Raw genomic sequence first — 12,974 nt, forward strand, 5'->3', positions numbered from 1 at the left:
GATTAACGAAAGGCTTAAAAAAGCCATTCGAATTTCTATCCGACGTCCCGACAAAGTAAACGACGTCACGTCGTTTTCCTTTCCTCTCAATACACAGAACGGACAAAACACCGCCAACTCATTTCGCAAAATTCCACCGACTAAAATTAAATTAAAAAAGGGTAAAAGTGACCAGAGGAAATGATATTTACAGAGAATCTAGAAAGCACGGGTCTGCCACGCTCTTCCACACGCCGATCAATCTAAACCGTCCACTTGGCGCTCTGCTGTGCGAGAGATGGACGCCTACCCTTTTTCCAAGCAGGATATTCTTTGTACAAGGGAATGATTCTCTGGAATAGTTGACGCCACTGCTACACAGCGGAAGAGGAGGAGGCCAATATATACAAGGCAGAGGAGGCACCACTATTTACCATGCCATATTCTCATATTTTATGTGCGCTTCTCACAATTGAAGAAGTGTGTTGAGTGATCGGTGAGATTGGGTGGACAAGTATTCCGGTTTCACTCGGTGAGTATTTGGTGGATTAGAGGGGCACCCACATTTTCAATTTGTTTTTCAGAAATTTAGTTCGTTGTTATAGTCTCTTCGGCTTGTATTTTAATTGACTTCATCATGAGGATTGCTGTCATATTGGTCTTTTACAAGTCATCATGGATCTGCTGGGGCTTTCATAAAGGACTTTTATGTTCTGTGACGGCCTCTGTAATTATCTGCTAATCTGGTTTTTGTATCTATGATACTGGCTGTCTTTTGCATATATATATATATATATATATATATATATATATATATATATTTTGTAGAATATTGGTGATTTTTATTTGAATTTATATATTGTGGGTATTTGAATACAAGACTGCATGTTGTACGCATTTGCAGGTTGATTCAATCTGCGACCATGCTTCTCAGAGCTCCTATTGTTGTTTCTCTTTCTCCCTCTACTGATACTTCTTCTCCATGGAAGCAGCAGCAGCAGCAGCACAATGGTTTGTGCAAGAACGGAATTTCAGGAGACAAATGCGGCGTTGGTGTTGCTGCAAGGTACATGAAGAGTAAGAGAGGAGGTGGGGTTCATAGCGTTAGAGCTGCTGTAGGCGGTGAAGGGAAGGCAGGTGCTCTGAGTGGAGTTATATTTGAGCCTTTTGTTGAAGTCCAGGATGAGCTATCGCAACTTTCTCTATCATTCTCTCAGTCTTTGGCGAGACAGAAGTTCTCAGATGGTTGTGAAGGAGCACTGAATGAACAAATCAAGTAAGTAAAGTTGTATCTTTTTAGGTTTTAGGTCAATTTTATTAGATAAATTTGTTTTTTCAGGACACGTGTAGTTATAACCGGATCAATTTGTGTGCAAGTGCTTTTTTGTTCTGTTTCATATGCTTAAAGTTTGTTTTCTGGCATAGAGAAATAAGTTCACGTGTCTCTATGTATGGGATACTTTTTGGGTTGATTCGAGGTCAGCTTTTTGCTGGAAAAGTGAAATCCCAAGTTCACGTATTAAGTTCCTTAGTATTCTTTTTTCCTTGAGATTTCTGTTTCATCTGAATTTTTGATATCGAGTTTGTTTATATATATATATATAGATATGGCAAAAAAATGTTAGAAATTTGGGATATTTTCTTACATTTTATAGGTAGTAAATTAGATAAATCGTAGACCTTGAGAGTAAAACTCCATCTTAAAGAAATAAAAATTATTCCAACTGATTACCAACCTCATCAAAGAACTTCACATTAAAAAAAACTTCAAATTTACTTCTAAACTCCTTGGGTAATCTTTGAAATATATATATATATATATATATATATTTAATTTTTTTAATGGAATAGAGGCTAATTTTTTAATTTTTAATTTTTAATTTTTTATTTAAAATATAATTTAGTTATTAAAAATTATTTTTGTATTTTTTAGCACATATTTTCTAAACTTTAGAATTCTTAAAAGTATTCTTAAATTTTGTAATGAATTGATGAATGATTTTCCATTGGAGCTTCACTTTGCTAAGGCATAGAACATTATCTACGAACATTAAGTGTGATATATATGTGTTGGTAGTTACCCTGCATCCAATGATCCTCCCAACCTCTCTAGCATTTCTTAAGTGTGATATATATATATATATGTGTGTGTGTGTGTGTGTTGGTAGTTACCCTGCATGCAATGATCCTCCCAACCTCTCTAGCATTTCTTAATCCTCTGCTAAGCCCGTTCATAACCAAAATGAATAAGAATGAACCCCATTAATGAGAACAACTAAATTCATTGTTAATATGGAAAAAATAAGAAGGAACCCATTAATGAGAACAACTAAATTTATTTTCAAGACACAAGCCATTATCCACTTAATATGTTTGCATGGAAACCGATTTATTGTAGAATGAACTTGAGAAAATCCCAGTCAACCCTGTCATAGGCTTTGATAAGGTCAATCTTCATTAGTTTTGCCAATTTTTATGGAGTGAATATATTCTTCTGTGATTCCAACCACATCCTTGATCCTTTTGTCTCGAAAGAAACCGAATTGTTCTATAGTGACGTGTTGAGATAATATCTGCTTGACTTGGTTACCAATAAGTTTATTGAGATAATATCTGCTTGACTTGGTTACCAATAAGTTTATAAATTATTTTATATGTTACATTATAAAGTGAGATAGGTCTATAATTCATAAAACATGATGAATTAGATTTTTTAGGAACCAACATAGATCTAACATGAGTTAGAGAGGAATCAAATTATTTTAGATACAAATTTATTTTAGAGTGCAAAAAACATTGTGTACTTTTTTGATTGTTTTGATTGTATTTTGAATGTTATAGAGATTACATAACATATCCATTGAAAATATATTTTTTAACATTTTTTTCTATTTATATATATATAAAGTTGATATCAAGTGTTCAAATATTTTTGAAAAGTACAAATTTTAAACATGTATAACATATTTTTTTTCATTTTTATTTTTGTGGACATTGAGGGACGGACATATTTGCACATCCTCTTCAAATTGGACTATAGAATGAGCCTCTAGGCTCAATAAGTGTGAGAAAAATGACATTGATAACACCTAACAAAAGACTGAGTTGTAGAATGAGCCTCTCTGCTCAATAAGTGTGAGAAAAATAACATTATTGAAAAATAACATTGATAGCACTTGAACTAAGACGAGACTTTTCCATCATCTCATTAAGATCCCATGGTGTCTGAAGAAAAAAATAGTTTCACTAGCCATATGTCAAGACCCACGCTTTTTTCCATCGCAAGTTCTTTAAGTACAACAAGCAGTTCATCGGTAGTGATGGGTCTATCCATGCCCGCAACATCCTCTTCCTTTACCGTACATGGAAATAAGTTGACAAATTCCAATTGATCTTCAACCTTGGAGGCCTTACAAGCCATGTATTGCTTACTGAAGCAACAAGCAACTTTTAGTTGGATATACCAGATTGTATTTGAGATTTTCCTTTTAGAAACAACCTTATGAAAAAACATTGAATTCTTATCTCCACCATGAACCCAAGCCATTATGCCTTTTTTCTGCCATTCATCTTCCTGATATTTCAAAATATGATTTTCCCGGGTTGTGAGATCCAATATTGTCTTCTTTCTTTGTTTAGAGAAGAAATCAGAACATGTAGGATCCATCAATTCAACAATTTCTCTCTATGACAGACAACTCGTGTCTTCTTATGCTGACAAACCCGTGATTTAACCTCCAATTTCAACCTGCGTAGTTTATATGAGACCTTATCCATCATCTTGTTTTGCATTGGTTCTAGTGGTCACAACCAAGATATTCGTATAAGGTCCACTAGTTCCTTTTCTTGAAGCCACGTGTGATTGAATTGGAATTTAAATGGCAGTGCCTTAACTTCTTGCTCACCATTCCATTCCAGAAAAATTGACATCGTGGTCTAAGACTCCAAAAAATAGGGACCATGTCACCACATGTTTTAATCTTGTATACATAACTCTGTGTACAAGATACCTCTCCAGCCTTTTCACAATGCCCTCAACACCAGAGCGTCCATTCCTCCAGGTAAGACGTAAGGGGCAAAGGGGCTATATCGTTGAGCATTTTATGGGCGAATAAATCATTGAAAAATCCAGTTCGTGTGGATTTCATCAGAAGATGCCTTGCTGGGATCACTACAAGTAGCCTCTTGTTGTAATTTTTCCTTTGGGTAATATATGAGTGCACCTGGTTGGGCTGGTCAAGTGGCTCAGTGAACTCGTTCACTGCTGCAATAGTAATATCTATGAGCTACTCCACGTCAAATTCTTGCTCTATAATTGTAGATTTACCAGCCATGTCAGCTGTGACTACCGGATCCACCATACTTAAATACGCCAACACAGATGATCGGTCCACTTTTTGACATAAAAATTGCCAGCAAGGAAAACCACTACACTTGTTGGCTAACTGTTAAGATTCTTTGAAAAGGATGACTAATTCACGTGAACACGCCCCTCGAGGGTGGTAGCATTTAATGTCATGTCACACACACTCCCTTCATTTTTTAATCAACCCACCCCATGGTCCTATGACAACTGTCCCCATGTGGCCATCCGCCCTCACCCACCACCTTAGTCGTCTCAATGATTTCCCCTGTATTGTGGCGTATGATTATAGGGGAGATGGAAATGTCTTGGAAAGTTACTTGCGAGGAAAAAGTAATAATTAAATCTTCTACTGGAATCTATGTGCGGCCTGTGTGTGTTATGGAGTCAAACCGTAGATTTTATTTAAGCTTTTTCCTTTTTGTAGGCCCCAAAAATATAATTAAAGTTCATATAAAAGTATTATTATTTTAATAATGTTTATGCTTTCCTTTATACTAATAAAAATATAATCAAAAGTTTCAGATTCTGGAGATAAGTTTCAGATTCTGGAGATTTGAATTTCTTTTTTAAATATTTTAATTTTATTTTTTTTCTATTTTATATTGTTATTATTTTTTAAATTTTAATATAATATATTTTTATTTTGTAAAATGATTTTTTAAATTATTTAAAAAAATAAATATTTATTTTAATTTTTTTTAAAGTGATTTTGAATGAATTGTGAAAGAATCTTGAAAAGGTGTCTGTCCCCTCATTTAATGTGGTCCGCTTTTCTTTGCAATATGACGTGTAATTATATTTTTTTAAATATCATAGATGAGACCAAAAGAAGATCCCTTGGCAGATGTGTTCTCTCCTGGCCTCATCAATTCCATTGGACCACCCCCGAATATCACTTACTTTAAAAACAACCAACCATTTGCCAATTATCAGTGATGGAATTTGACGGGCAAATTGCCTGTCACGAGCCATTTTACTCGTATTTAACGTTTTGAAAAATTGAAGTGAACGTCTTCTATGACGTGCGTTAATGTTTATAAAACGTTGTTTTGACGGTTTGTATTTTTACCCAAAACGTTCTTAAGACTTTATCTTAAGCGGTTGAATAATTAGATATAAGGTTTATCTTAAAATTTCGAGAAAAACTTGGAATATTTTATACTTAATTTTTAGTAATAATTACGTGAAACATATGATTGTCTTACAAATTTACTTATAGTTAAAAAAGTTAAAGTTGATGTTTTATTAATTTTGTTAATAATTAATAGGTGATATTATTTTTTTAAAATTTATTTTATAGTTAAAAAATTTAAAATTTGTTTATAGTTTAAATGATCAATTTTGTTATTTAATTTTTCATTATTATTCAATTTTGCCAATAATCAATTCCAGATTTATGATTTACTCATAGTTCAAAATTGGCTTATAACTAGCATAGACCTATTTTAACTCTTGATCACCAAACTCTGAGGTGGTTCAAATCTCTATAAATGCAAGTGTAAAACTTGAGGGAAGATTTGCACTTCAAAGAGATTTGATTCCTCTATGTTCTTGGTAGATCTTGAATTAAAATGGATGTATCTATCACACCATTAATTCAAAGTCACTAACATCACACCAAAACTAAATGCAGATTATTGAAATAGAAGTTAGGAGAAAATTAGCAATACGACACGGATATTAATAGATGAAAGTTGAAATTTCTTCATTTGTTATGAATTTGCTGCCTAATTTGTCCCCCCCTGCGACCCACCAAAACTAAGATGAGCTAGAGAAAGGCTCATTGGTGCACAACAGACTAAGAGATGGGGCTTAAACTAGAAGGAGAATGCAAACCCATGCACACCATAGCTACCAAAAGTGAAGATCCTGGAGTTTCCAAATGCGAAGGTACAAAATGTTGATGAAGATGTTTTCCAAGAGGTGAACTATAAGCCCATGGAAATTTTTGTAAACCTTATATTGTGGAACACCACACTTACTATGTGGGGGTGGGAGCATGGTGATGCTGGTTCATTTCCTCTAGGAGATCGAGGGCGAGATGGTAGTTCTCCAATTATCGTTGTAGAGCCGAACCTGGTGGTCCCAACCATGAAGTGCAATAGGCCATAAATACTCTACAAGACCAGGTGAATAGACATTGTACAAGATTCCTCGACACCTCAACTAATAGAAGGTGTGTGCACAATGCAAGGGAAATTTAAACCCTTCACATCAAAAGGGTTTTGAGTAATTTGACCCTTTAATCTTCTAACCCTCATGGGTACCACCAAATGTGAAATGGGATCAATAAACTTTGAATATGTTGAAGGGAAAAGCGTAGAGAGAGGACCAATCATTTGGAGAGAAGCCAAAGGAACCATCACTAACCTTCTTATCTATAATAGGCAGCAACATGCATTTCTCAATAAACATTAGAGAATAAGTGTGGTGGTAGCAGGAGTAGGAGGATGTAGTGGCTCAGTCCCTCAAGTGATGGGGATCACGGGATGGGAGTTGTTGAGAAGAGGCTAATAGATTTAATTTATGTAAATACCCTTTGTTCATCATAGGTATATATACTGATTACCTTTGTTCATTATATGTAATGTTTAAATCTATTCTTGAAAATTCACATTTTCTTATCTTCTTCCATTTTGTATACTGCTAATCCCTTCTCCATTTAAACATAGCAGAGCAGAAAGGAACATTATTATAGAGTAAGGCATAAAGGGTTGTTGGTTGTTGAGTTGAGTTCAATTCCATTATACATTATTGATTTGTTTTTCCTTTTCTTATTATGCTTCTTTCTTTTGTTGATGCTTTTGCTATGTCAATGCTTATTTCTTTGTTCTTGTTCTTGCTTGTATGTTTTTGTGGAATTTGGGTTTTTTGTTTTACTTTGATATTGGTGTTTTTTAAAGTTTTTTTATTGTTTACATTTGGTATGATATGAGAGGGGAGGTGATAATTTCACTGATTAAACCCTATAGTGGTGGTTTTTGTACATTCCACATTATGTGCAGTAGGTAAAAGATGTATGCATTGTTACTTTTGGGTTTTATTTTAATAAATAATTATGTTTATGTGTTTATTTTACTTCATTTGTTTAATAATATTTTATGCATATGCAGGTGTAGAAAAATTGTGTAGCAGCTCCTCTAAAGACATTGGATTGTGTTAAGGAAAAAACCTATTGAGTCATTAAAATTACTTTCCTATGATTCACACTCAGCTTAATGTAGAGTCCTCAAGTTCAAGTGGTGAAATAAGTTATATTATGTTGTATTAAAAGGTAGAATATTTATTATGGAAACCTAATTGAAGAAAATGAAATCCAACAACTTTACTTTATTTGATCTTCTCCTTGAAGGGCCTTTCCATTGGATAGTTATATCATTCTTAACCAAATCTTAGGTCACCTCCCCCCGCTCTTAACCAAGTTTTAAATCTCCTTTCCTCAGGTCTTGACTGTCCTCTGTAGGGGCCACTACTTGACATGAACCTTTCTCTCTTTATTTTCCACAAATACGTTACATTCCATGGAGATGATGAGGATCTTTCTTTGATGGATTGATATTTCCCAATAGTGATGGCTAGAGTTGGTTTGTAAATAAAATATGGTTGGGAGGTCTATTGATTTTTTTGGGGTCAAATTCTAGGTAAAAAACCATTGAAAAAAAATGTGCATGAAAATATAAACACATGGATGAGAGTAATACTAATATTGTTGTTGTACTAACAAACACATGAAAACAATTTGATTTCTGGGTTATGGAGATTTTATCATGAGTTTTCTCAGGATTCAATAAATCATTTCTATGTTAGGGCCATTTTGTTATTATGATAAATATATAAAAAAAAATATCATTGTGTTATTGAAAGGTAACTTTTTAATCAAACTTTATCGGTGAAGGGTTAAATTTTAAACATAACCTATTTTGACGAGAAGTATAAAGACCCAAAACATCAAAAAAATTGTGTGACTAGTACAAAAAAATCCAAATTTCAACCTTGCCAATTATAGTTTAGCTTTTAATTACTATCTTCTTATTGTTTGGTTTTTTTTTTATTAAATATTACTTTATTTTTATTCAACTGAAAAATAAAAAAATAATGAGTAAATAATCTTGATACTTAATACTTTGACAAAGACAATGCCCTTACTCTACTTAAATGGTAACAATACAATATAAAAGTGATGGAAAAGAAAAAGAAAAAGGCAGATAATTTTATATGAACGTAATTACTGGAATATCCTAAAATCCAACTAGCATAGGCTATGACAAACAGACAGTCCCTCCTATGAATCTAACAGGCCTAGGCAATCCCTCCGATGAAAATTCCAAAAATCTACGATCCCTCCCATAAATATACCAAAAATCTACAATCCCCATAAGTTCGGGGATTTTATATCAGAGCCTGGTAGATAAATCCAACACAGAGATGTCCTCACAGTATTGTATAGCTTTTGGCAGGAAGCCGGCCTCACCACCCCGACAAGAATATCACTTACTTTAAAAACAACCAACCATTTGCCAATTATCTTTATCACTGCATAGCTTTCTGACATCCGTGTAATGTTCTCATGAACTAAACTATTTCTTTTATTTTTTCAGCGTGGAGTACAACGTTTCTTATATTTATCATGCTCTCTTTGCATACTTCGATAGGGACAATGTCGCTCTGCCAGGCTTTGCAAAGTGAGTACCCTCAAGTTTTCTTCTTACATTCTCCTGTATACATAACCAATTTTCTTTTTATATTCTTGTGTATACATATCCTTGTAAGAAGTGTGATGAATGATAGGTTTTCTCCAATCTCACAGGTACTTCAAGGATGCCAGTGATGACGAGCGGGATGATGCAGAAAAGCTCATGAAATATCAGGTTTCTGAGAGTGTGTTGCACTTCAGTATGTTGTTTTAGGTCATAAACTTTAGTGAAGTGGGGAACTGTTATTTGATACTTTGTTATGTGTTGGTGCTTTATTTGAGCAGAACATCAGAGGTGGGAAAGTTAAACTGCAATCCATTTTGCTGCCTACTGTCATGGAGTTTGACAACGCTGAGAAGGGTGATGCCCTTTATGGTGAGTCCATTCCATAGAATTTTATAGTTTTTTGTTCACTTCTATTTTGCAGCGTGCATGTTTCTTGCCTTTTTTGGTTGAATGTAGGTTGACATCTCAATATTTTTGTTTTTGTTTTGGGTGGGTTCTTAATCTACCGCTTACAGCCATGGAGTTGGCCTTGTCTCTGGAGAAACTTACGAATCAAAAACTTCTGAACTTGCACGTTGTAAGTATCGGCTGAATTACTTACCTGTTTATTCAATATATCTTGTTACTTTGAAATAATTTAATTTAAAATCATGTTGCGTTAGATTAATGATTTTGAAAGTTAATGAATTTGATGGGAGCAGGTAGCCCAAGAGGCTAACGATGGTCAGATGACGGATTTCATCGAGGGCGAATTTCTCTCCCAACAGGTTACATGTTCATTTAATTTTCTAAGAAATATAAACAATGAAGATAGTAAGAGGCTCAGACTATGTTTTGCTCTGCAAATTTGCAGGTTGAAACCATCAAGAAAGTATCAGAGTATGTGTCTCAGTTGAGAAGGATAGGCAAAGGACACGGTACGATGATGCTATGTTAATTTTGATAATATTTGAGGAGAGATCATTTTCAAATTGACAATGAAAGTAAAGAATTTATGTAAGCATGTCTCATTACTAAACGCTGGAGTGTAATTTATTTGGTTGTCTTTTTCTCTTGCAGCTGTATGGCATTTTGATCAGATGCTCCTCAACTGAGATGATGTGGTTGCTGCCCCAGACGCAGGAGCTCTTGTTGCTTGACCTTTTTGGGAATTTATATTTTGGGCTCTATTTTCAAAACTGAAAGAATCTAAAGATATGCTCTTTTATATATATATAAACAATGGTTTTCTATTAATAAAAAACTTCATTATATATAAAACTTCATTTGGATTTCCTTTCTAGGGTATATATTTCTGTCATAATGTCAACGACCACATTATTGAGTTGTTTCTCAATTATCTCTTATGTGGAAAGTGATTTGTGTGATATTCTACTGCAACAATATCTCATGATAAATTTTCTTGTAATATAAAAATGAAAGAATAAACAAATGAACGCTTTATGCATATAAATGAATATAAAATGTTTGTTGGAAAATCTCAAATAGATAAAATTTAGGTAGAAAGTGAAGCCAATGTTTTATGAATTGTAATAGAAAAGAATAGACACTCATTTGAAGATTGTTATATGATTTTTTTCTTTCTTGAAATCTTATTCCTAAAAGTTATTTAATTATGGAATAACTAGCATGCTAAAATAGTGGAATTTTCTCTCTTCCAAACTATTCAATATTTAATATAGTCTCATATCTATATCAGTATAGATCTATTTCAACCATGGATCTAGAAAAACAGGAGAGGATCAAATATCGAGGTGAAATCTTTTTTTATAAAGAGATCAAATCTAGAGGCTAAAATTTCTTTTAGAGTGCAAAATTTGAATAATGTTTGCACCTAGATAAATCTGAGATATCTCTATATATCTATGACCACTTGTAATTTTTCATTGTTTTTGTTGCATTTTTGAATGTATAAAATGGATCAAAATTTAGTTGGGCATAATTTAATTACTATAAAGTTTATATAAGATTGTGTTGTTTGATATGGACATTGAAATATTTTATTTATGGTTAGAGTGAGAGTGAAATATTTTTACCACTTCTCCTTAGTATAGACATTGAGAGTGAGATTATTGATGTTTTATTATACTTTTAATTAAACAAACCAAACAGGTATATTCATTTTTTATTTTTTATTATATAAAATCTGAAATATTTTATTTATGGTTGAGAGTGAGTTAGCTATTTTTATCACGCATCCTTAGTATGGAAATTGATAGTGAGATTATTGATGTGTTATAATACGTTTAATTAAACAAACCAAACACTTATAGTCATTTTTATTTTTTATTACATCGGAAACCAAATATTTTATTTATGGTTGAGAGTGAGTTAAATATTTTTACCACTTTTCTTTAGTATGGCCACTAAGAGTTATATTATTCATGTTTTATAATATTTTTAATTAAACAAATCAAACACTTATATTCATTTTTTATATTATATCTTACATTTTTTATTATGTATATATAAAACATCAATAATATGAGTTATATTATTGATGTTTTATAATATTTTGAATTAAACAAACCTTCATTTTTTTATATTATATCTTACATTTTTTATTATGTATATATATATAAAACATCAATAATATAACTCTTAGTGGCCACTTGTCAACTCCAAGTTGAGCACAAACATACTTATACATCTTTCTCATAATGGGTTGTAGAATGAGTCACTCTCCCCAATAAGCCTATTGGCATTGTAGAATGAGCCACTCTACTCAATAAGCCTATTGGCATCCTACCATCATAGTTTAATAAAAATTTAGATTTAGTGTCCTGGCATCTTCAACCTTTAGTTAATATTAAAGTTTGGTATTTTTAAAAGTTGGTGGGCTAAACCCATACATGTGAATAGTAGGACTCTCTATTTTTAAGGGAGAAAATTTTTGTTTTATTTTTATGATTGTGGTTTTACTCTAAAATTGAAAATTGAAATTTACACCTATACAAAATTTATTATTTTTAATTAAGTTTTAAGATTTGTGAAAATAGAATTAAAGATTGAAGTGAATGAAATGCCACTATAATTGAAGTCAACCTTTCCCCCATTGAAAACATAATTATGATTAGATATCACATGTATAAGAAGAAGTTATACAACATGGAAGCCAAGAGGTTCCCCAAAATTGCATCTAACTCTGGCCAAAACCCCCACCTTTGGCTCAAGTGAGGCTTACGTAAGGACTTCGGGTCTTGCTACACCATTCATGGATAAAGGAGGAGATCATCTTGGAGAATAAAGATAATATTAAAAATATTATTACTTGCAAATTTAAGGATAAGTTGTCGGATGATAAGGAGTTAGAGGGAAAAAGGAAGCTAAGGTATTATAAGGAGGTGATCAAACCCAATCTTGATATCCAGAATTATCTCTCTGACTTAACCATTGTTAAGAAGGAAATGGACGTTGCCAACATAAGTATTAATTTTCATGATCTTCAAAGTGAAATCATGAGCTTGTGAATTCCCAAGACACCTTAGGATGAAAGAGTTTGTCACCTTTGCAATAATAAGATGGTTGAAGATGAAAATCACTTTATCTTGGATTGTCATGCTCTTACTCACATCCGTTCTAATTTTCAAAATCTTTTCCACACTACCAACATTCTTGACTTGTTAAGCCAACACAACTATGTCAATCTAAGAATGCTTCTCTCCCTTTTTTTCAATCATAGAAATAAAATCTCAATTAATCTCTTACTTTCTTAAGGTTTAGTAGACAATATTAATCTTTCTTAAAATTCAGTAAACTATATTAATCTTAGTAGACACTACTCATCATCATCATCAATAATTAAATGATATTTTTTTTTTTTTATTATTCAATTATTTATATGTTTTTTTTCATACATAATTACATTTTGAAATAATAAAAAAATATAAATAAACACAATGTTTTTTTTTTCCTTTTAATTATTAATA

The 12,974-nt window shown here is 32.5% G+C and overlaps 1 protein-coding gene across 1 annotated transcript; it reads left to right on the forward strand.

The window, feature by feature from the left end:
• The first annotated feature begins 355 nt into the window (after positions 1–355).
• LOC149263104 (ferritin-4, chloroplastic-like) lies at positions 356–10,332 on the forward strand. Its single transcript, XM_089387149.1, has 9 exons — positions 356–511; positions 884–1,255; positions 8,944–9,027; positions 9,153–9,213; positions 9,324–9,414; positions 9,561–9,622; positions 9,747–9,812; positions 9,899–9,962; positions 10,105–10,332. The coding sequence occupies exons 2-9, from the start codon at positions 903–905 to the stop codon at positions 10,137–10,139; spliced, it is 816 nt and encodes a 271-aa protein (XP_089243275.1). The 5' UTR covers positions 356–511; positions 884–902; the 3' UTR covers positions 10,140–10,332.
• The last annotated feature ends 2,642 nt before the right edge of the window (positions 10,333–12,974 follow it).

Source organism: Pinus tabuliformis, chromosome 6, assembly GCF_031772625.1.
Source record: "Pinus tabuliformis cultivar Carrire ecotype Pingquan chromosome 6, CPIR1, whole genome shotgun sequence".
In the NCBI taxonomy this organism is placed as follows: domain Eukaryota; kingdom Viridiplantae; phylum Streptophyta; class Pinopsida; order Pinales; family Pinaceae; genus Pinus; species Pinus tabuliformis.